Raw genomic sequence first — 23,498 nt, 5'->3', positions numbered from 1 at the left:
CAATTTTGGGACATCATTGACTACCATAGTAGGATTTTTTTGTTCGATTGAACACAAAATAAGACATTTTGAAGAATGTAAGAAAGAAAACTGTTCTGGGGCACCTTTAACTACCATTTTAATTTGTTCTATGGTTGTCAATTTTGCCACAAGAACTGTCCTTTGCTATCATTCTTCCAAATATCTTTCTTTGTGTTCAACAGAAAGAAATGTATGCAGGTTTGGTGAGTAATTCATGACACAATTTTCATTTTGGGGTTAACAATCCCTTGAAGGCATGCAAATGGTGAAGGAAAATAAAATACAGTCCATTATAGATAAAGTTTTTGACCCGAGTGCAAGAAAACTGTACCTGATGCATCTCATGATGCTCATAGTAAAGTGTATTCCTATCAGAGTTTGAACGACACAAGGGCGAGTAATGTGAAAGTGAGTATGTGAGTAAAGTGTATGCATAAGATAGAGTCTTACAGGGTTGCCAGCTACAGACAGTTCTATGAGGGAAGATCCAGTTTCTCCAGCTCTGAAACATCCTGCAACACAAACAAGTCACATTGAATCTTAGGAATGTTTGTGACATACATAATGTTACAATAATAAACGTTTGTAAAAGCTAAATGTCCAACATTTTATACATCAGTTATTTTTTATTAATATGTCATGACTTCTACAAAACCGTCAATAGAGAAAGTGACAGAAAGAAAAGAATGGAGAGATGAATGAGTGAAAAACACATGAGTGAGTCTCAAGAATACACACATACAAACATTTACGCACCTCTGACCTTAAATCAATGTAAATGGGATCAATGTCATCATATGTAACCCTGACCTATAATACTTAAATATGTTTTCATTATAATTTCAGGAGTTATGTATGTGGTACCTGCTGAGCCTGCTTTTCTACTGCCCATAGGCACTGGAAGCAACTTTATAATAAAGAATCTGCCCTATGGTCCTTTTACTTTTAAATACTGCGCAAACTTCAAAACAAATCAGCAGGAGCCAGATCCGCCATCCTGAAACACATTCACATAAAAAAGAGCGATGGGGAGGAAAACAACAGCTTGAGCTCTGTTGCAGTATCACAGTGTTCTCCAGTTTGTTCACCAGAGGGCTACACCTGGGCTACAGCTTGGTAAGGCTGCTTATGCTACCTAATAAAATTACACTATTGGTGGTGAATTGCATCTGAACAATTCAAAGCTCTCATTTTAAACACTCATTGAGATTCTCAACCTCACATTTATAACAATACTGAATTTCACCACTACATATGTTCGACCTCCTCTGTGACCCTGCCTCTGCACATGACAGGACAAAATAATGCTTTAATGCATTCCATATGAACACATTTATGGCTTAAATGTATATATAGCTTACTTCAATCATTACAAATGTCATAAACAAAAGCAATCAAGAAAATGTTTAAGTGACTTGGTTTGGTTTGTTTTACATTTATATCATGTTCATGATATACATTTGATATTTCCTCATACAGCAAAAGTAATCACTAAAAGTTAATCACAAACATCATTTGGATCATAATTTGGAAAAATACATATAAAAAATTAGCATTTTAGCTAAGAAATTCCTATGAAACAGTAGATTGTCATGATATTAAACTATATTTAGCTATCCTCATAGATGTAAAGAAGTACAGACTAACGTTTAAGTTTGTAACTCATCCGGTAAATAGGGGATGGCCATGCAAAGTGGAAAAACACTGTTCCTGAATCAAAATGTGACGCATTTTGTCCCGTATTTTTGTCTGTTGGTACGAATGTTTTCTTAGGGCTATTTCATAAAAAAAATCAATGAACAAGTGTCATTGTTTGTCATTAGAGAAGAAAAACCTTTACTAACGCTAATAAACACATGATTTTTAATAGTATGGGGGCCACGAAAACAACTCAAGCCTAGGGGCCCCCATCCTCCTAATAGAGGGGAGATGTTTCCAAACCATCAGAAATCAAGAATGTCCTGGGTATTTGTCTTCATCTTTGATTATTGCATTGGTTGGAAATAAGCTTGGAGGGGCAAAAACAGTTTTGTGGTGAAATAACCTCTGACCTTTTCTCTCATGCATTAGCCCGGGTTATGGACACACAAATGAATGCAATGACTTGAGACCAGTTTTGAGCACTTACACACAATCTCATACTTCAGGAATCTCTTGATTGGGTAAGTGTGTTCTTCATGTACAGTAGGGCTCATGTGGACATCAAAACTGTTGTGTAAGTGTATACTGTAACAGCCTGGGAGACCCCTGAGCTAAAAGGACTCATCTCCACCCCCTACTCAACAACCAATATTAAAAAAAATACAATTTCTTTAATATACAAGGCAAACCTAAATACTTCTACCCTGAGCGTTTTGAGCAACCGCCATGCTTGCTTCATATGCAAACTGTGTGAAATCCCATTTTCAGATCTGCAGAGCAACGGTTCAACGGTTACATAACCACATAACTTTACACAAGTGCCCAACTTGAGAACTATTACAGCGCTAAACTGTGATGTGATGTGTGGCAATGCAGAATTGTGTCTGTGTGTGGAAAACACTGTTGAACAGTTTCTCTGATTCCCATTTAGACTGGACTGTGCTATTAATGGTTTAAGATCTGCATTAAAACCCCATTTTATCTTTATCTCTAAAAAAAACTTTGAGGTCAATGTCTGGACTGTGAACTAATAGATATGATATCAACGGATCCCGTTCCTATCTGAATGCTATTTATTTGTGTGTATTTTAGTCCAGCAACACAAATCAAACATTTTAGAATAAAAATAGGATTTTTGTAAAACCAAATAGGGAAATCCACTGTTAAATGAATTATACTTTCTTACGTAACGTGAATCAGAACCTAATCTAAATAAGTTTCAAGAATGTATGGTATTTAAACTCTAATGATTAAGCTTACAGCAATTCCTTTCACGTTATCAATCTATTGAGTGACCAAAAGAAGTAAGTAATTCAGATTTTGTTGTTCTCTGATCATCATCATTGTATTTCACACCTGGATCCTCCCTGCTGTAAGTTTTCTTCTCATGCCAAATAAGGCTTCCCTGATGTTTTGCGTTTCCTTATAAGGCGTTTCGTTCACCTGCTTCTGACTCACCTGATTGCTTTCATCAATACACGCATCTCTTAAATCGTGTTTGAAGTTCTTGCCACGTGTGTAAAACAAATATCTGGCGACAACAATCTACAACACTGTTCAATCGTCCGGTTATTAAGAGGGTTTGGACAGTCAAAGCGAGCTGCAGTGGGGATTCAAGACTGGGCTGTAGGAGGAGGCTTTTTCTACTGCGTGTCTCTGTCGCGCTTCCTGCTCTTGTGCAACAGCGAAACATCTCATAAGCAGACATGGTAAGTGCTGAGACCTTTTTCATTTCAAGATGATCGACCTACTAAAATAATATAACATCTAGGGCGCAATGAAACGATTTTGCCTTAAGCACAGACGTTTTAAAGAAGGGTTCAGAATACGACAATGCGTATGAATCTGGGTTGAAAAGTACGCATATTGAGTTCACATTACTGAATGCACTGGTACTTTAACATAAACGCTTTTTACAGTGTTCTGGGTTTTTTGCAATATTTTTTGTAATGATAATCTGTAGTTTGTTAGACTTTTATTGAGATTTAGGAGAAATGTATCGCGGCACACCTTGCATTGCGTTGCAGTGTCATTTCGGTCTGAATAACAATATGCGTAGTTCAATTGTACGCAGTTGTTGATGCGTTTGCGGTGCTGCTTGCACGCATTGTTATTTATGTCATATGTAGCTTTGACATTTGGATTCAAATGCATTCAAACGCACACCACCGAGCTGAAGTCCGCGTCTTGTTTTGACTTGTAAAGGAATGCGAATACCTCAGGCTATCTCAGGAGTCGTTTTCTAAAACTTGCACTTTGGAGACCCGTTTTTTCAGTTCCTCAAAACGCCCTTGTGTGAGCGAACGGACAAAACGCATACAAAAACTCCCTTTTTAGGTAAAGGGATAGTTCACACCAAAATTAAACCAGATATATTTACTCCCCCTGTTCCAAACCTGTACACGTTTCCTTGTTCTGCTGAACACAACGGAAGATATTTGTAAGAATGTCAGTAACCACACAGAATCTCTGCGGTTACTGACATTCTTCCAAACATTCGTATTTAGTAGAAGAAAGAAATGTATACAACAACCCGAGATTGTGTAAATGACAGACTTTTAAACCCTTTAAAATGGTCTTGCGTAAACGGCCTTTGTCATCTAAACTACTTATAAAATATCTTTCCTGAAATATATGCAAACTATAGGACTGTGAAACGTTTTGGACTGTAAAAACGGTGTAGAGATGCTTTCAAAGGTAATGTCATACATCAATTTTATAGAAATGAACTAAATCAAATCAATATTTGACATGACCATTGCCTTTAAAGCAGCTTCGTTTACATTTAGTCATTTAGAAGACGCTTTGATCCAAAGAGACTTACCAAGAGTTCGGGGAGCAATAGGTGCTAATACAAAGGTACTAGTTTCAACAAAAGCTAGACCACTACCTGTTGAGAGAAGAGGGTTAGTGTACGTTCATTTCTTTTTTTAAGTAAGCACACAGCTTTTCAGGTATGTTTGGAGAACGTCTTTGAGAAATTGCCACAGTTCTGTCTTTCAGTTCTTTTCTCATCATGTAATAATAAACAAAATGAATGCATACATAATCACATTTATCATATACAGTGTAATATAAATGTATATGAAAATAATTTCAATGAAACTGTAGTTGGTTTGATTCAAGCCATAATAACACAAAAAGCTAAACAAAATAAAACCATGATAAAATAATGGTTCAGAAATCATGTAATAAAAAAACAAGATTTCTGAAAATTTTTAATAAGTTATATCATTTTGGAACCAAACTCTTCATATACACGTGTATGTATAAACTGTAAATGATAAATGTGATTATGAACTATTATACTTCACTGTTTTTCTCTTCCTCCAGGCCTCAGGTGTAGCCATCAGTGATGAGGTGGTTAAATTCTATGATTTAATCCGGGTGCGCAAGCAGGGCGAACAGGAGAAAGAGAGGTTTAAACTTGTGATGATGCGTATAAGCGATGACCAAAAGAGCATTATTGTGGACCACGCCAATTGCCTGAAAAACAAAGATGTCGAGAACGCTGCAGACATTTTCGAGACGGTCGTCAGCAAGCTTCCTCCCAAAGAGTGCCGCTACTGCCTGTATGACTGCCATTACGCGACCACAGAGAGTGTGAAGGAAGACCTGATCTTCATCATGTGGTATGAAGCCTTTCAATGAGATCATGGTTGAGCAGGAATGCATTGTTAATATTTTGAACAATCCCAATGCTGTGTAGTCTTTGATAGCTTTGTTCTTATGACAGAAATTTCCTTACTGTACAGGGCCCCTGAAAATGCAAACCTGAAGAGCAAAATGCTCTATGCGAGCTCAAGAAATGACCTTAAGAAGAAAATACCAGGTTAGTTTGTGTTACCATAGTGTTTGAATGGTGATTTAGCACACAGGTGTTGTATTAAAACATTTTCTGTCTTGTACAGGTTTAAAGTTCGAGTGGCAAGTAAATGATCCTTCAGACATACACAAGTCTTGTCTCGTCGAGAAACTTGGTGGACCAGTCGTTAAGTCTTTGGAGGGGAAGCCAATCTAGAAGAGATGGGAGCGACCAGTACAATGTCCCAGCATTCCGTGTAACAGTCCACATTAAAATTCTTAAAGACCTATAAATCAGTATTTCATTATTGTATGATTCTACACACTCTCAGGTTTTTACATTTCATTGTGAAATATGCCTATATGCTGGCAGTTGAATGTTTTTTTTATAAATTCTTTAAGACCAGATGCTCAAAAGGAAATATTTTACCTATCTTTTCAGTTATCACACTTTGTGTTACTGGATCAAAATTTTCTAATAATTGTAATAACAGGAAGTGTTTTTGCTTTTACTTTGAAACTGTTTGCTAATCCTGCGTTCCAGGAAATAACTCCTATTTATCCACATACATTTACTATTGAACAAATGCAAACACATTGTAGTACACCAACACCAAAAATCCAGCATGAAATTACAGTTCGACTGGGTTCACAGAAGCAACAGATTGCTGTCACTTGCATACTAAAAACAATAGTCATATTTTGTAACTTTCAAATGTGTCTCGACTTTACCTCAAGCTTATTAACATACTAGTTCAAACTTAAATACATAAGACTAGTAAACAAGTACATGGTAATTCATCCTCCATGCCTGGTGAGAGGGTTTTTCATAAACCGTTTTAATTCTACAGTCTGGTTTTTTTTATTAAATACACTTCAATGAAAATACACTTCAAGATTTGTAGCAGTTTATTCATTATCAAATGTATACAGTGGTGTTTCAGCCAGCAAAAGAGAGCATTCCAAACGCTGTATCCACGTACCATATAATGATGCATATTCATTCACTTACAAGTAATTGCACTGGTTGATGTACGCTTAACGCACATACTGTTTCCCTTTTAACACTGATGTCGGGGGAGAGGTATAGGAACACAACAAAAATATACGGCAGTTAAGGAATAATTTCTGACATAGCCAGAAGGTTTTAGATGGAATGTAAAGTAAAAAGTGTTCCAGCACATCTCCTAAATAATATGGTTGCATTAAAGGCTTCTCCAAAAGGTGCAATGTTTTCCCCAAGACTACAGTACGACAAAAAAAAGTTAAATGTTCTGGAATGCTTCATTTTGGTCATCTTAAGGCATTTTTTGGCAAAACAATTAGCGCCGTCCATCTTAAACAGAGGTGCCTTCCTTCGGCTCAGCACCACCATTAGTCCCCTTAAGAGAGCACACAAACATAGAAAGATATGACACTTGCAAAGCAGTTGTTTATACAGCGATGCAGTAACGTTTGTTAATATTTGTTAAGCGTTTACCTTTTCTTGCAGTTGCTCCTCCATGGTTCTCGCTTTCTCTTTTTCTTTGGCAAGTTGGTCCTGACTGTTTCGTAGAAGCTGCTGGAGTTTAGTGGCTGCTTGGCCCAAATCTTTGGTCATCTTTCGCTCCTTATCTAGACACTCCTAAAACACGAAGTCATGTGAGTGGGGCTTAATACGGAGTCTGAATTCAAACACCTTTCTTAACATGATTGAAATACACACAATACCTTCAGCTGTAAAACATCCTCCATGGATGCAGTGTCTCCTGCTGCTGACTTCATCTGTTCTAGTTTCTCCAACGTCTGCACAAGCTGAGCTTGAACCTAAAGAAACCATTTCAGAATGTTTAAATGATGTGGTTAAATGAAGTTGTTATAGTTAGAAAGCACACAACTGGAGATCAATTGTGATAGCATTTCAGAAGATCTTAAATCCAAACAAAATTAATTTTCCACATTCACATTCACATTCCATTCCAGCCAACATATGAGTTTCATTAGTGCACATTACATACAGTATAAGTAGTAGTACAGAAACAACAATACATGTAAAACGCAAAGACAAATATTAGTGGTTATAAACGATGAGAGATAAAGAACCCAAAGGGAGGACGATGGTTAGAAACTGCTGAAACAAAATATGGAATTTTAGAACTTCAAGCAAGATGTCTCCTCATTGGCAGCACTGGATATCTTAAAGAAAACTAAAGTTTAAGTGATAATACCTACAAAAATTGTAAAAGCAGTCAAATAACACAACACCAAATCTGAATCCCTGCATTTGCTGGGTCTACATTGTTATGGTGCAGTAAGCATACACTAGTGTACAGGTCAAAACCCAAAGCATATTGCAAACATGGATTTGAGAGACAGCCACATTGCTGACGTGGCAGTATTCACTGCACGGTGTATCAAGTGCTTTCAATAAGTTTCACAGGGTGCCCATGTGTGTCACACCCTAACCTGACACTCCTCTGCCTCTGGCTGCCCATTCTCGACCACTCCCTGAGCTCGCTGTGTCACATCACTCAGCTGCTGCCTGACCTGAAAAAAGCAAGCTGTCAATCATCAGAACCTCCTCGTGGATCTTTCCTCTGCAGTCTTGGCTGAATTGTGGGCAAAACAAAGAATTATGGATGGAAACACAACAGGGCTGGTGCAAAACAAACAACCGACCTGTGAAAGTTCCTCCCTCTGCACCTGAGCCTCCTTCTGAGCCGCACTCAGGTGTCTCTCAGATTCTGACAAAAGCTGCTTCAACTGAAAGCAAGCAAATGTAAACGAGGATTCATTTTAATCCCTCTGTGGGCCACAACAAGATGTACTTTACTGTTAAATGAATACTTCAGCCAAACATTCTGTCATCATTTACCAACTTTGAGTTATTCTGAATCGGTATGAATGTCTTTGTTCTGATGAACACAAATGAAAAAGACATTTGGAAGAATGCTTATAACCAGACAGATTTTGCCCCCCATTGACTCCCATAGTAGGAACACATACAATGGAAGCCAAAAGTGCCCCAGAATGGTTTGCTGTCCTATATTCTTCAAAATGTCTTCTTGTGTGTTCAACAGACCAAAATAATTATAAAGTCATTTTTCCTCCTATGAGAGTCAATGGGGGACAAAAAAAAGACTTATAAGTCTGCTTATAAGCATTCTTCCAAAAATCTTCCCCCGTGTTCATCAGAACAAATACATTTATATAGATTCGGAACGACTTGAAGGCGAGTAAATGATGACAGAATTTAAATTTTTGGGTGAACTATCCCTTTAAAATGCACTTAGGCAAAAGTTTAGACTCACGTGTGTCATCTCTTCAGATTGGCTCTGGTTATCTGTGGAAACAGACTGCAGCTGTTGCTCCAGCTGGGCCTCTAGAAGTATCGCCTTTTCTTTCAGCTACACACAGAATGAAAGATTATATAAAGAACCGTTCACAAATCTGAATTGACATAATTTGAATATGAGATGCGTCAGTTTTACGTGCATGTGTTGGATGTTTCTCAGTGAAGACATTAGATACATAACCTGGTTAGAGTTAATTGACTGAGACTTACACCGTGTCTACACCGGACGCGACAGGCACGACACGACAACCTGCTTGTTCTTAATGGGTTTGTCACGTCTTGCTGCGCCGCATACAGTGTGGACAATATTTAAAATTGTAATGGGTTCTAATGCGTTCCTAATATATTTTGTCAAGTTGCATACCGCCGGTCAAGTCCAGTTTAGACACGGTGGTATAGTTAATGAGAATATTATATTATATTTTTATAATGAAAATAAACCATCTACATTGGATATAGCCCAAATAATAAATAAATAAATGATGCCATGTCCTATTGTACAGAAACTGTAGTGTACCTGCTGGCTGCTCTGGTTCTCTGTTCTCAAACCCTCTGTTGTGGCTTCCAATTCTTGCACCTTTTTGAGTGCCTGAAAAGCAAAGGGTCAGATTGAATTGTTCCCAGTGGCTGCCCCTTAGTAAAAGAATGACCATTAAAACCAAGTTCATCTGAAAATACACATGTATTATTATATGGATGTGTGTGTAAATACAGTATGCATGCCCACCGTCCTCAGTTGCTCCTCGGATTCCATTATCTTGGATCTCCACACCCCCTCTTCCTCCTCAACACTCTTCTGAAGGGTTTTTAGCATTCCTTCCTATATAAAACCAGAAAGTTCATCCAGTCAATATCGGGTACATTAAGGCTTCACTAATACACACCTTATAATATATATATATATTATATAATCTCACCGTCTCGCCCAGTACGCTTCTATACTGTTCACATTCTGCCTGCAGTGTACACTGACCCTCCTGGGCAGCATGCAGTTTCTCCATTACCTCCTATTAAATAAAAATTGCAATGCACTAACTACAAGTATCTCTCATGTGACCACTAGGGGGCAGAAGAGTCACATTCAAATCAATGCGCAAGGGCAGAGTTGCTGCCTCCTTACCAACATCTCTGTGCTTTGCTGGGATTCTTGGCTCTGTTGCTTCTGATTTAACACCTCTTGTGCTTTTAAAGCAAAGTCCTGCAGCCATTTGGTCTGAGTGAAACAATGAGTCAAGATGAGCTAGCATTCAAGGATTTCAAAGAAACTTTATTGCAAAAACACAAACTCAATTGAAAGTTTGTAATAGGTTTTTGTTTCAAAGCATTATGATTAGGTTTATTTACAAAACAAATAATAACGTGAGAAATTTATGTCCACCTGCTCTGTCTCTACACTGATGTGTGGGAAAAGGGAGTGAAGAACTTCTTTGGTCTCGGCCTGGAAAGATCTCAGCACATTCTCCAAAGTCTCCTATAATGACATTAAATGATCATTGACACATTAACTGATAAACAAGCACTATTCAAACATTTCTTAGACACTTTTCACCTCAACCATCCGTCACATTTTGAAAAGACACACACAACCACTTTACACTGAAAGATTAATACGGTATTTTAAATGTCCCTATTCAACCTTACAAATCCATAGCACAAACTATACAATGAGATGAGACTTATATTTGCACACGTTATCATGATTCAATGTGCTCAGGCACACCCACAACTGTCTGTACTTACGTAACTCTTGTCCTGTGACTGATTTATTTCCTTGAGTTGTTGCACTTCCTGCTGTAGTGACGTCAATAGAGTTTCTTTCTCAGTTAGGCTGAAAAACAAAATCATGACAGCACTCAACACATGAAGACATAGACTTACTGTGGTACAAAAATATTCCGTAAACTCACAGTAGGCTTTAGTGAATGTGTACCTGCTATGTAGTGACTCCAGGTTGCCTGTGTGGTCTGCCAGCTGTGGATAAAGAGTCCAAAGGATCAAATTTTAAGTCACATTTGGCAATTTAAATTGTTCACGATCTACCAAGTATACCATCTTTAAATCTAAATTAAAAAGCAACTGCTAAATGCATAAATCGAATGCAATGTTATTAAAAGCAAATTAGAATTAGAACCGGGAATGTGCACATACGTTAGTGTTATATTTCTCTTCATGTCCTCGCCTCTCTTCCGCAAATTTAGCCAGCTGAGACTCCTTTTCTTTCAAACTAAAAAAACAAAAGATTTCTCAAAAAAGATTTCATGCGAGAAAACAAAGATGTTGGTTAGATTATAAATAACACAAACCTGTTTTGTAGCTGCTCCAGCATTTCTGTGTTTTCAAGCTATGAATAATAAAAAAAGGCATTAATATTCTGAGGTAGGGTGAATGAATATTTCGCGAGTTTAACAGTTCTGACATGATGATTTACTTACTCTGTTGAAGTCTGTACTTTGTTGTGTAACCTGTTGGAGTTCTTCTTGAAGAGCTGCTATTTGATCTTCTTTTTCTTTCAGACTTTTATTCAAACAAAACAAATCAGATTAATATCATGAGACTGAAACGCATTAGCATCTGAAAAGAATTTTTAGCTGTAGAAAACAAGTTTATAGTACCTGTGCTGTAAGTGCTGCAACTCTGCCGTGTTTTCCACCTGAGGGGCGATTTGATTGGTTGATGAGACAGGAAGTAGAAACAAATCAGTGTGAATAAATCCCATGTTTAAAAAGTAGTAATTAAATGTGAAAAATGTCAGCATTAAGACGTATCAACCTGACTGGCGATTGTGTTTTTAAGTTGGCTCAGCTCTTCGTCAAGAGTTAAAATTCTGCTCTCTTTGTCCTTCAGGCTGGAAATTAAACAAGAACTCTGTGTCAAATCATATTCAAGTACTTTTTGTAATTCACATGTAATTCAGATGCCTCACCAGGTATTTGCTTGCTCCAGTTCTGCCCTCAAAGCCTGTAATGCAAATTAATATTAATTTAACTACATTAACTACATATTAACTACAGTCCCATTAAATTGACATAGACAGCATCCATTATCAAGGCTTCATTGCAGTAAACTATTTTTGGTTAATTGGCTAAACTGTATAATTTATTATGCCTCAGGTACATTTTCGACACAGCTGTGTTTACTTATCAATCCTCTTACATTAAATAACACCAATTTCTATATACCAAACACACGTGAGGGAGTAGCCCTTATAGACACAGAATGTGGAGTTTCACCTCTGAACAATGGCTCTGTTCCATGTTCTGGCTCGACTCCATCAGCTGCTCTCGCTCAACCTGTGCCTGTTTCAGCTGGCTCTGTAGAACCTCCACCTTCTCGGCCCGCTCTTTCAGTTCAGCCTCCACACCGGCCACACGCGCTTGAGCCTCTGATATGACAAGAGATCACTCTTTACTATTTATGTATATAAACTGTTCGGTTCGAAATAACAGCCTAGTTCTGAATAACAACCAATGCTTGACATTGACTAATGTTTTTCAATGCGTGACATCAGCAGCATAACTTATAAAAGCCCATAAAAGACGTACGGATGGATGTACAATGATTCAATGTGTTCAGACAGTCTGAACAATGTTAAAAGTTCAAATCTCAGCAACATGGTAAAGGAGGTTTGCTTCTGACCCGTCAGAGCAGCTGTGTCCTGTTGAGCTTGTTCCAGCTGCGTCTGCAAGCTGTTTCTGCTGCTCTGGGTCTGTCTGAGCTCCTCGCTGACTTCCTCCATCCGCTTCTGCAGGGCCTGTTCACTGCTCGCCTGGCTTGCCTGCGAAGACACACAGGTTAGATCACACAAAGCCACAGAAGTGTTTATGCACAAAGCTGGTTTGCAAAAAACTTAATGCCATTAAGCTAAAATGACCCTTAGGAACTGAAGTTTAAAATCTTATCTATTTGGTTCTGTTGAACTCAGAAGATATTTTGAGAAATGTAGGAAAACAAACAGTTCTGGGGCACTTTTGACTACCATTAAAATGTTTCCTACTATGGCAGTCATGCTTCAGAACATTATTACAAAATATCTCTCTTTGTGTTAAACCAAACAAAGAAATGTATACATGTTTGGAACAACTAGAGGGCGAGTAATTCAAGACAGAATTTTCATTTTGGGGTGGAATATCCCTAATGCTTTGGTTAAAAATGTTTTTATGAGATAAAGAGACATGGATGTTGAACCTATTTGACCCCAGTACCAGTAGTACTCTTCGCAAGCATGTTTCGCCATCTCTTTTACTTAATAAAAAACAAGTGACATCAAATGTGCTTTTCTGTTCTATATTTACTGCCATTTTGGCAGTTAACCAGCTGGTTTTAATGTCACTTTAAAGGATGAAGTCAGTGCCCTACAAGTTCATACGAGCAGAGTAACCACAGGTGTACTTCATCACATTATTGACATTCCGCTCACGGACAGAAAACGCCCAAAACATATTTTGGAACAGTAGATTTACTTTCTGCTACCGCATTACATTAAATCACTTCTAGGTTGTGATGCTCATTTAGACTTCTTATTAAACTAATAAATCAGAAAACCTCCATACGAGCAATTGTGTTTTTTCTATACCCTGAAAACCCGCAGATCATATCATAACATAAATCTCTTAAAGTGATAGTTCACCAAAAAAGCCATAATTTACTCACCCTCTTGTCATTTCAAACCTGTATGACTTTCTTTTGCAGAACATTTCTTGCAGAAGATATTTTGAAGAATGTAGCGAAACCAAACAGCGACGGTACCCATTCACTTGCATTGGTTTTGTGTCCATACGTAGGTCAATGGGTACCATCGGCTACCAACTTTCCTCAAAATATCTTTTGTGTCCTGCGGAGGAGAGGTTTGAAATGACATGAGGGTGAGTAAATGACAGAATTTAACTTTTGGGGTAAACTATCACTTTAAGAGTTTCTCATCGTGAGCTCTACGGCATATGGAGTGAGTCGTGAGAGACGTGCTGACTCACACTCTCCAGACATTACCTACATCTCTCCTATCCAGTGCACACTCCAACAAAACCTAAAAACCCACCCAAATAAAAAGCCCTTGTGTTGCCGTGTTTGTGCTGGCCTTTCGTTTACAGAAGTTGATTAATAGATGACAACAATTGTTTTCCAAGCCTTCCGATTAACTGTGCTAAGAATCATTATGAGACACTTCTGTATGTGTCTGTCTGAAATTCTACAGCTCAGAGAGGCTCACATTCCAGATCGTTCTGAGAAATGCTTCCCTGTAGTGCTGGCCACGTTCCAACCCACAGAGAGCCGCAGAGCGATCAAATCTGCAATCAGATTTTCCGCCAGCATGCAAACAATCTCATTAGCATAGGCTCCGGAGCCGAGGGGGGTCAAAACCATGAGCTTTACCACCAAGGGTCTTTAATAAACACAAACACGCTGATTGCCAGAAACCAGGCTTGCCTACCTGTGGATGTGAAAGGCTAAACAGCCCAGCGAGAGGTGTCAGAAAACCAATGAGGCTAGTGCTCACGCTGCCAGACATTTTATAAGAATCAGTGGCATTTTCAACTCTTTAATAAGAGTTATTTGTTTTAACCTTTGCCGCTAGCTCTTTAAAGTAAAACTCGGCAAACTGAGAAAAAGGAGTGAACAGGGAAGGGATCAGACCTGCAGCTGGGCCAGTTGCTTTTCTGCCATGGCTGCTTTAGATTCCAGACTTTTCTTAAGCTGCTCCTCATCCTGGAAGGCCTTATTCTTCTCCGTCAGCTCTTTATTCAGTCGAATGCAGTCCTGGCGCAGTTTAGCCAACTCAGCATTTTGCCTGTTGGAGCGAGAGAAAAAAGACATCATCATACTAGATATTCCAAAGAAATGGATCTCTGCAGTAATGCAAGTAATGCGTAACTGTTTTTTGGCAAGAGTGCTACTGATATTATAAAATTTGCACACTGACATTGCATTTAATGGCAGCTGAAATCCCTCACTCCTAGGTTAGCCAAAACTGTCAATGTTATAATGTATTTTGTCCTAACTAGCTATTACAGTCAATACTGTTGATTTTAATGTTTGCTTGAAATCTAATGCAAATTACTTGATGCTTAAAACTCGAAACGTGTTGTTCCCTTGTTAAAAAAAAACAGTATGCTGGGGTTTCTGCTAAGAAACAGTGTTTTCTGTATGAGGCAAACAAGAAATTAAAAACTATGACGTTAATGATGAAGTCATTGTTTGGTTCAAGGGAAGCTGTTGGTTCATACTTGCTCTCTGTCTGACTGGTAGCTTGGTTAAGCGCATCTCTGAGGATGGAGTTCTCCTGCTGCAGACGGGCCAGTTGAGTGTTGGGCCCTTTCTCTAGCTGGTCCTGGAAAGTCAAGATCTGGAAAAATGCAAAAGTTATTGACAATAATTAAACATGCCAAACTTTAAAATGCCTTTAACACAGTAGACGCATTTACTAACTGAATAACATTACAACTGAGGTAAATGGACACCCATCTGTATCTTAATGCATTAACACTAAATGCTTTTTAGGAGTGATACAACCAAACACAAACATGTAAATGCATTCAAAATAAATTCACAATTTATGACTCATTAGTGCCGAGTTCTCACTTTAGCATTGAGCTGCTGGGTCTCCGCGAGGTGGTCTTGGTAACTGGCCTGCATACGCGCCTGCAAAGCGATTATTTCCTGCTCACGCTTGCTCAGCTGAGAGCTCAGCCTGGTCTCCACAGACGCTACTTTTGACTTCTCCACAGACAGTTCCTACACACAAACAAAGCAAGGGTCATGATCCTATATCAAAGCACAGGTTATATTGGCCTTGGGGCTTGACCATTTATCAAAGAGGAACAAATTGTTTTAAAGATGCCTGAGGCCTTACCTTAGTCAACTCTCTTAGTCGGCTCTTACCAGCTGCCGCATCCTCCTGCTCAGCTGCCAGTTGCTTCTCTCGCTCCTCCAGCTGTTTCTTCATCACGGCTACAGGATCACCCTTCTGTGTGGCCTATAAACACACACACACAGAGCTCTGCTTAAGCAAACTTCCTGTTTGAGTGTAAATTAAGTACACATAAATAAATGAGGAACTCTTAAAAAACATCTTAAAAAATGTTATGTTAGATTGCACAAGCCATTCCAGCATTAAGGACGTGACAATATCATTAAAAACCTGAAAAATAAATCCTCAGAGAATGTGTTTAGTACTAATATACTTTGTAATGCACAAGCCAGAAACAAGAAACCCAACAAATGGAGAAAGGATGACTCTTCATAAAACAAACTATTAACTATGTTAATATGCACATTTATGCGGATTAAAAAAAATACTTTCCTTACTATGAAAAAAATGCTATAAAAACGTCAAAAGAGTGCTTGTACGGCTACTGAGATATCAGCAACCAACCCTTGGTGCATGTAAGGTTGACATTTGCAAGCAAATGCACATTCTTATTTTAAAAATAAATAAAATTCCATCACAGGACATAATCACCTCTCACCTCAAAATGGAAAGGTCTGGCTGGTTACCTCTTTTTGGATTATTTAGAAAAATGGAATGGAAAGGTTGAATTTCAACAGGCAGTCCTTTATTACCCAAGTAATAATTTACTCCGAAGAGTCAACTGTACCTTGTGCCAGGTATCCTGGATGACACCACCCTTTTCAGAAAGGATTTCAATGAGCTGCTGTGCTTCTCCTTCGCTAAACACCATACTCCTCACCGTGGAGACCAGAGCCTTATACGGCAGGTACAGCGGACTGTCCACAGGGTCAGCAGCCTCCGCTATAGAGAAATAGATGGAACAATTAGCATTTAAGCTGTATGCAAGTGTAAGAGCAAGTGAGAGATGAGAAGAATTAAAACGGAGAAAGAGAGCAATATCCCCATATGGAGAGTGATCTGCAGCCAATCACTCACCATTCACAGCACGGTGTACCCTAAACTCTTGTTTATGAGCAAAGTCTACAAGGAACTTTATTCTAGCCCTAACTGTCTCCCTCTCTATTTTATATCATATACATAACTATGTCTTTAGAGGTGTATTAAGACATTACATAATGAAGCGTCATGTTTTTATTACCTTAGAATGAGCTATTTCTCTCTACGTATACTCGGGTCCCCTTACATGGAATTCGCCATGTTGTTTATATGGTAACCCTAAACAGACAAACTGCACTATAGAAAGTGTTTCGTAAATGCGTTCTCTCCTTTGGCAAAGAAGCAAAAATACGACGACATCTTTGTCCTGTGAGAGCCGCAGTAGTGCTTCGAAAGGGAGGGGTGGAGTGAGCCATTGATTGCATTCACAACCTCACCACTAGTTGCCACTAAAATCTACATATTGCTCCTTTAACAAAACGATGAGTCTGAAACAAGTGTTTCTCGTATTGGACAAACCAGTAAACTGGATGTTTGTACATTAGGGTGTGTGTCTGTATGTACTGTCATGTTCTTTATTGACTCGTTTTATCTAAACAGTGCCATCATGGCAGGAGTGCAGTGTGGCACCAGGGTGAGATGGCACTCAAGACTGGCGATAAACTCCATTGTCCGGTCACTAAAAGCCTTTGTGCTCCCGACGGATCAGCTGAGGCAAAAGTATTGTTTGGATAGGGTTGAGTGCTCTGGGATCTGTGTAGAGGAGTGAAACGCACCTGTGTGCCAGCACTAAATTCCCTTGCTTTTTCCCACAGGCCGAGCAGGGCAATATCTCATCGCAAGTGAGAGGAAAAAGTAAACGGACTGACTTTATTTGTGTACGTGAGAGGAAAATAAAGGAATCTTGAACATAAACAGGACACTAAAACCATCCACATACAGTCAGAATGTAAATGTGTATGCGTGTAAAATATGAAGCATTTAAGAGACCACGAGCTGGTGCACACAAGCATAAAAAGAGCAGAAGAATGCAGCTCAATGCCTCCCCTGCGATCAGCACTTCAGACACAGTCCCACTGAGCTCACTTGCTTTTACGCATAGAGCCAATCGAAGCCAACATCAGCAAATAAGGAGCAACGCCATTCCAAAACCCCACCCACAAAGAAAACAGGCACATCAGGGCTATTTGTCAGTAGAGACGATCTAGACAAATGACACCGGAAGTGACAAAGATCAAAACTAACAGAGTTTACTTTCCCAGCCGTAGCTTGAAAGTTCCTTAGATGAGGATGTGATCTGTGTGGTTTAGCCAAGAAAAGCTGTGTTTGTATGAGTCTGGTAAACCACTGGCAAACCTATCAGAAGCTTCATATTATTGCATACGTGCATAGGGAGGGTGAGATTCCTTTAAGACGTACCACCTATTTAGATAACCTCAAAAATATATATTTTTTAATGGGGTGCTGCAACGGTGTGTCATGCATTCTAACTTCTTTAAAATGTTAAACGTGCTGTCTTCACATACTTAACATGGTCCACTTGTCACAAAATGAGCTGGACGTTTTACACAGTATTTCTGTGCTCGATTCACTTTTTTTTCAGAAAGTTTTTTAGAACATGAAAAATCGTTACGTAACAACTTTTCTTAGTGCCTTATTGGGCAATTCTCATGAAAGAAAACGCGGCATGCCCACGCATCAACCATGGAGAGCTCGAGAAGGAGAAGTGGGCACAAGTCACTTTTGCCATATGTTCCGGAAGTTCAGCTGTGTTGTTTGTTTGCTGTATTTGGGTGATTAATGTTATATCAACGGTGGATATAACGCTGGATTTGGAGTTCCTTTGAAACTGATAGATGGAGCGGCGGTCCCAGCGCTAAAAGATTCAGGACATGAACCGCACATGGTGAGTGTATGATGTCTGTGTTTTCTTGGCAGAGGGTGTGCATGTGCTTTAGTTCCGCCCCCCTCCCCCCACAAGTGTCGCATGTTTTCGGAAATAATCGTAAAGCTGTATCTGTCTTTTCTATATATAATTAAACTTAAGACTCCGAGGATATTTGAAGGGTGCAATACTATTGTCTAAACACTCAAGATTTACATGAGAAATACAGAAACTGTCAAAGTTATAGCCGTTTTAATGAAAATAAATGAAAATAACTCTGACTTACCTAACAGAATTATCAAGGACTAGTAGGTTTAGTCACCATTTACTATAATTGTATGGAAAAGAGGCAAGAAAGGTAAATGGCGATTGCCTTGTGTAAATATAATTTTGATAATGCCTACAGTAAGACCTCTAAGATAAAAAGTGTAAGGTTATGACATCACACAGCATGTTTTCATAAAGCTAAAGAAAGATAAAGAAAAGAAAAAGTGAAGAAAAGCTAAGCCAGTCAAGGTCTGATGATGTCTAACTGCTAATAATCAACTGACAAACTTTTGTCCAAGTGCTAAACAAAACATACGAGAAGAGAACAAAAATACATGTGTATACAAAACTTTGGACTCTTTCAACCACGAGGCATGTGCCTCTGAGAGGAGACCTTAACCCGGTACAGTGTGCAGCCTACCCAGTAATGGTTTGATCTGTTGTTGATAGAGGTGTAGAAATAAGAGCATACCTGGTTCGGCCTTCTTCTTGCCTCCTGCTTTCTTCTTGGCCGGAGCCTCCGGTTTGGGTTCTTCAGCTCTGGATGGCAAAGCAGTTGATGGGGTAGCTATTGGAGTCCCAACAGGAGGAACTGCCATCACAGGAACCTTTTTGGTCATGGTTTCCAATGGAGCCACTGACTTTGGCAGAACCTCTGCAGTGGAGGAATCGCCTTTGACTTTCTTTTTCCTCTTGTCCTTTGGAGATTGCGCAGGTGGGGCATCTTGGGTGGAAGGGGGCACAGCAGAGACTGCAGAAGCGTTAGTAACGGCTACAGCCTTTTGGGCTGGGGCAGGTGGACTAGGTTTTTGGTTAGAAGCAGGTGGAGAGACTTTTTGGGATGGGGCAGGTTCGGAGGCTTTCTGGGTAGGCTGGGAAGCTTTTTGGGCCGGGGCGGGTTGAGCAGTTTTTTGGGTTGGGGCGGGCTGTGACGTTTTTTGGGTCAGGGTGGGCTGTGACGTTTTTTGGGTCAGGGTGGGCTGTGAGGGTTTTTGGGCCGGGGCGAGCTGCGGTGCTTTTTGGGCCGGGGTGGGCTGGGGTGCTTTTTGGGCCGGGGCAGGCTGGGGCGCTTTTTGGGCCGGGGCAGGCTGGGGCGCTTTTTGGGCCGGGGCAGGCTTGGACGCTTTTTGGACCTGAGTGGGCTGGGATGCTTTTTGGACCTGAGTGGGCTGGGACGCTTTTTGGACCTGAGCGGGCTGGGACGCTTTTTGGACCGGGGCAGGCTGGGATGCTTTTTGGGTCGGGGCAGGCTGGGACGCTTTTTGGGTCGGGGCAGTTTTAGGAGACTTCTGGGGTTGTGCTTGTGGAGAGGATTTCTTGCCTTGGGTAGGTGGAGCAGGCTGTTGGACCAGGGCAGATTTTTGAGAAGGGGCCGATGTTGCAGACTGTTGTGCAGGGACAGAAGCAGATTTTTGGGCAGATCCAGATGAGGCAGACTTTTGGGCAGGGGTAGGTGAAGTTGACTTCTGAGAAGGAGCAGGTTGAACGGACTTCTTTGTAGAAGCTTCTGATTTAAGAACAGGAGTGGCTACTTGTTCTGGGACTGGGGGAATTGAAGGATTGGGCTCAGCTAGTGCCTCTGGAACCTCATGAGTGGCCTCGGACTCTGGAAGCTTCCCATTAGGTTTATCTTCTTTTTTCTTTCCTTTGCTTTTCTTTTCAGCTGCCTTGTCTTTTTTCTTCTTGTCCGTACGTTGGGTGGACTGGGGCTTTCCTTGCTCCTTGCGCTGCTTGGCTAAAGCGTCTTCATATGACGTCTCCTTCATGGAAAATGTTGAAACCAGGGCAATCCCAATGGCTGAGAACACCATGAAACCACCAAACACAACTATTCCAAGGGTCTGAGGATCGTAGATGTCCATGATTGCAAATGTCCTTTCCTTTAAACAAAAACATGAGGTGGTAAGTTCTCCATAAATCCAATAGTATATATAGCATAACTTTGAAGTTCAATCTAAAAGACAATTAAAAGTGAAAACATTGCTTTTATATATAAAAAAAGTTTTTAGTTTACACGTGCAAAAAGAGCACTTTCCCAACATCGCGCCGAAGCGTTCTAGTTTGCTTAATCATTCCACTCCGTCCCGATCCATGCCAGACGGTCTGTAAATGGTCTTATTTTACACCGCTGGGCTGATAACCAATTTTTTTTTATGTAAACACAAACGCGTCACCTGCGGCCTTGGTAACACAAGAGACTTGGCTATAATGCCTCTGCGCGCATTCATTAGCACGGAATTGCGAGAACAGTTTGCAATCGTGCCGGGTCGAGACAGGCTCACCTGGAAACATATCTTTAACCGTTTCAAAAAGTGCTTAGAACGGTTCGGTGCGATGGTGGACAACACTCAAAAACAAGGATTCTAGGATGTACCTCTTCTTCAAATGCACGTATATCAGTTATTCTTTAAATATTTTCAAATAGGTGCACAAAACTTGGTTTTTCAAGGCTCCAGTCTACACTACCCTGTTTGGCCTGAATAATGGAAATATTACATTTATTCAGCTGAGTGTGCTTCAATGCAGTGAGTATTTATGCATTCATAATGACTGAGAACAGTTTATTTCTTCTACAAAGAAAACGCATCTTCCATACATTAGCAAACACCAAGTAGTGGAAAGGACAGAGTTATGTAACCGTTTTCAAATTCACCATGTGGTGCACTCATCAGCCACAACACATTTCTATACTTCACTGCTTTCTTGGAATTCTTGCCATGCCAAGCTCACACTTCAAACACGCATGAATGAAAAAGGCACAGAAAACTCACACACTCAATTACAGTCTAGACATAACTACACACAAAATAGAGGTTAAGTCTGCTTTGATATGTGGAGATGCTGAGGAAACATTTGCATTTATTTTGTTCGAATTTTCATTGTGGTTAATGACCGTATCAAGGGTTTTAATATCATCCAGTTTGCACATTTACAAAGCTGTACAGTCCCATCAAAGAGAAAAAATAAATTGGTTTCTTATAGTTCATGTTCAAGTCGGGAGATATGAAATTAATGAATCAATTCTGATCGATATTAGTTCAAGCTATTGTTTAAGTCTATATTCTAAACCGTCATCTTTATTAGTATAACCATTATTATAACCTTCACGCCACAATAGGCATATGTATAACATGCCTGTTCATTTACAGCACAATGTGCAGATAAGAAATGTTTGATTTTATATTAATGCTGTTCAATCCTGAGATGGTTTCTTCAGCATTTTTCTGACTTGACTGTGTGCCACTTAGATGCCGATAATAAATTGTGGGTGACTTCACTCCGGAACTGCACGATCACGCCTTCGGACTAATATTAGATTAATAAATCTGACACTTTATATGATGGTGCAGTTCTCCCAAAAAGCCTAACGTTATCGTGATAACTGAAAATGAGAGTTTCTTAACTCTTCAGGCGTACTTTTATTTCCGAACCGTGAATGAACTAACGTTACGTGTACAACGCGTCCATACAGATGTCTGATCAAACGATGAAACGTCTAACGTAGATTAACGTAACTAACGTAAATTAACAGCTATCTTTCTTTAGCCGAAAAGCTGATAAATGTCTACAGCAAGCATCTCCAAAACCAAAATGAGAAACCACATTTTATTTTAATCGTTTCATAACCAATAAAATATTCAATCAGTCTGGTAACGAGCTAGTCAAAGTGCAGACTAACTCAATTAAAGAGATAAAAGTGAACGGCTAACTTGTTAATTGCTACTGAAAAGCCCTTTATATATATATATATATATATATCGCTTCAGCTAAAGCTTTAAATCTCACCTTTTCTCGCGGCAGATTTCCGTTGGATGAATCACTTCAGCAAGAGTTTAAACAGAAGTGATTACCTTGAAACCAACGATCTTACCACTCCAGCTAAAACAAAAAAAAATCTTATCCCGGGCTAAGGAGTCAGTCGATGTCTGTGTGGAGTCGTGGCACTTTCTCGGCGCTGGCATTACGCCGGTCAATGGCCCACATTCCGTTCATTCAAACGGAAGCTCATTGGTTGGAACGGAGTCGGTCAAACGACTGGCAACCAATAGAATTTTGTGATAGTGAAGAAAGGCGGGTCGTATCGACGAGTCTGGGAATTGTAGTTTCACTGGTCCTTAACGCTTAGCTCTCTCAAAAAAACGTATTTCTGTCACACATTTTATATTGCTTCTTCCGCTGTTTGGATGTACTTCCCTTTTGCCTGTTTGTATATGTATTTCCTTTTTTAATAGTATTTATAATGAAAAAACACACGGAGCAATAATTATTAGAGAAACGTGTCCTTCTCATGTCTAAAAGAAATACAACACTGTAGTTAAGACCCTTAATAAATGATTAGAATTATTAAGTGCAAAAGGAGAACGTTATCTTAATGAAAGACAATTTTATTCTTTATCTACGTTGCCTTATGCTCACACATCATAGCCTAATGAAGTCATTGATTAAACAGAAACTATTAAAGGAAATTATTTTTTAAAAGTAATTCCTTGGTGTGGTTTTATTGTGTCAGGTGTGTGTTCATTTGTTTAGCAATAGGTGCGGTATACCATTAGCCTATTTGGTGTAAAGCATAAATATTTACAATCTGTTGATGATACATTTTCATACATCACCTTAAAAACTACAAAATTACTCTGTTGACAAAAGCAGAATAATACATACTATATTATATACATTTAATATATTATATACAATTACCTCTA

At 39.4% G+C, this 23,498-nt stretch overlaps 2 protein-coding genes across 3 annotated transcripts; one reads left to right on the top strand and one right to left on the bottom strand.

Annotated features, from left to right (window-relative positions):
• The first annotated feature begins 3,031 nt into the window (after nt 1-3,031).
• Nucleotides 3,032-6,356, top strand: cfl1l (cofilin 1 (non-muscle), like). Its single transcript, XM_079472797.1, has 4 exons — nt 3,032-3,371; nt 4,996-5,294; nt 5,418-5,494; nt 5,574-6,356. The coding sequence occupies exons 1-4, from the start codon at nt 3,369-3,371 to the stop codon at nt 5,681-5,683; spliced, it is 489 nt and encodes a 162-aa protein (XP_079328923.1). The 5' UTR covers nt 3,032-3,368; the 3' UTR covers nt 5,684-6,356.
• Nucleotides 6,270-22,775, bottom strand: rrbp1a (ribosome binding protein 1a). Of its 2 annotated transcripts, XM_079472795.1 has the most exons (28): nt 22,582-22,775; nt 19,268-20,675; nt 16,393-16,547; nt 15,648-15,770; nt 15,377-15,529; nt 15,022-15,140; nt 14,432-14,585; nt 12,437-12,575; nt 12,031-12,182; nt 11,724-11,758; nt 11,570-11,645; nt 11,413-11,450; nt 11,233-11,314; nt 11,104-11,141; nt 10,949-11,024; nt 10,731-10,771; nt 10,541-10,628; nt 10,179-10,271; nt 9,921-10,013; nt 9,718-9,807; nt 9,528-9,620; nt 9,318-9,389; nt 8,757-8,852; nt 8,125-8,208; nt 7,912-7,992; nt 7,177-7,272; nt 6,947-7,090; nt 6,270-6,848 (listed from the first exon to the last, which is right to left on the bottom strand). In XM_079472795.1, exons 2-28 carry the CDS (start codon nt 20,655-20,657, stop codon nt 6,804-6,806), a joined length of 3,846 nt encoding a protein of 1,281 aa, XP_079328921.1. In that variant the 5' UTR covers nt 20,658-20,675; nt 22,582-22,775; the 3' UTR covers nt 6,270-6,803. The 2 variants fall into 2 exon arrangements, with proteins under 2 accessions (XP_079328921.1, XP_079328922.1); XM_079472796.1 differs by lacking the exon at nt 7,912-7,992 and having other exon boundaries at nt 6,312-6,848.
• Nucleotides 22,776-23,498: the final 723 nt, after the last annotated feature.

This window comes from Barbatula barbatula (assembly GCF_947034865.1).
Source record: "Barbatula barbatula genome assembly, chromosome: 14".
Lineage (NCBI taxonomy): Eukaryota > Metazoa > Chordata > Actinopteri > Cypriniformes > Nemacheilidae > Barbatula > Barbatula barbatula.
The sequence above is the reverse complement of the archived record's forward strand: the minus strand, read 5'-3'. Positions and strand labels throughout refer to the sequence as shown.

Bases quoted from the DNA above. Each gene is read 5' to 3' on its own strand.
- cfl1l (XM_079472797.1), top strand. The intron at 5,295-5,417 runs GTATGAAGCCTT...CTTACTGTACAG, and splicing joins GACCTGATCTTCATCATGTG to GGCCCCTGAAAATGCAAACC. The intron at 5,495-5,573 runs GTTAGTTTGTGT...TGTCTTGTACAG, and splicing joins CCTTAAGAAGAAAATACCAG to GTTTAAAGTTCGAGTGGCAA.
- rrbp1a (XM_079472795.1), bottom strand. From the start codon at position 20,657: ATGGACATCTACGATCCTCAGACCCTTGGAATAGTTGTGTTTGGTGGT. The intron at 11,451-11,569 runs GTTGATACGTCT...ATCGCCCCTCAG, and splicing joins AAAACACAATCGCCAGTCAG to GTGGAAAACACGGCAGAGTT. The intron at 10,014-10,178 runs GTGGACATAAAT...TGTTTCACTCAG, and splicing joins TCAGTGTAGAGACAGAGCAG to ACCAAATGGCTGCAGGACTT.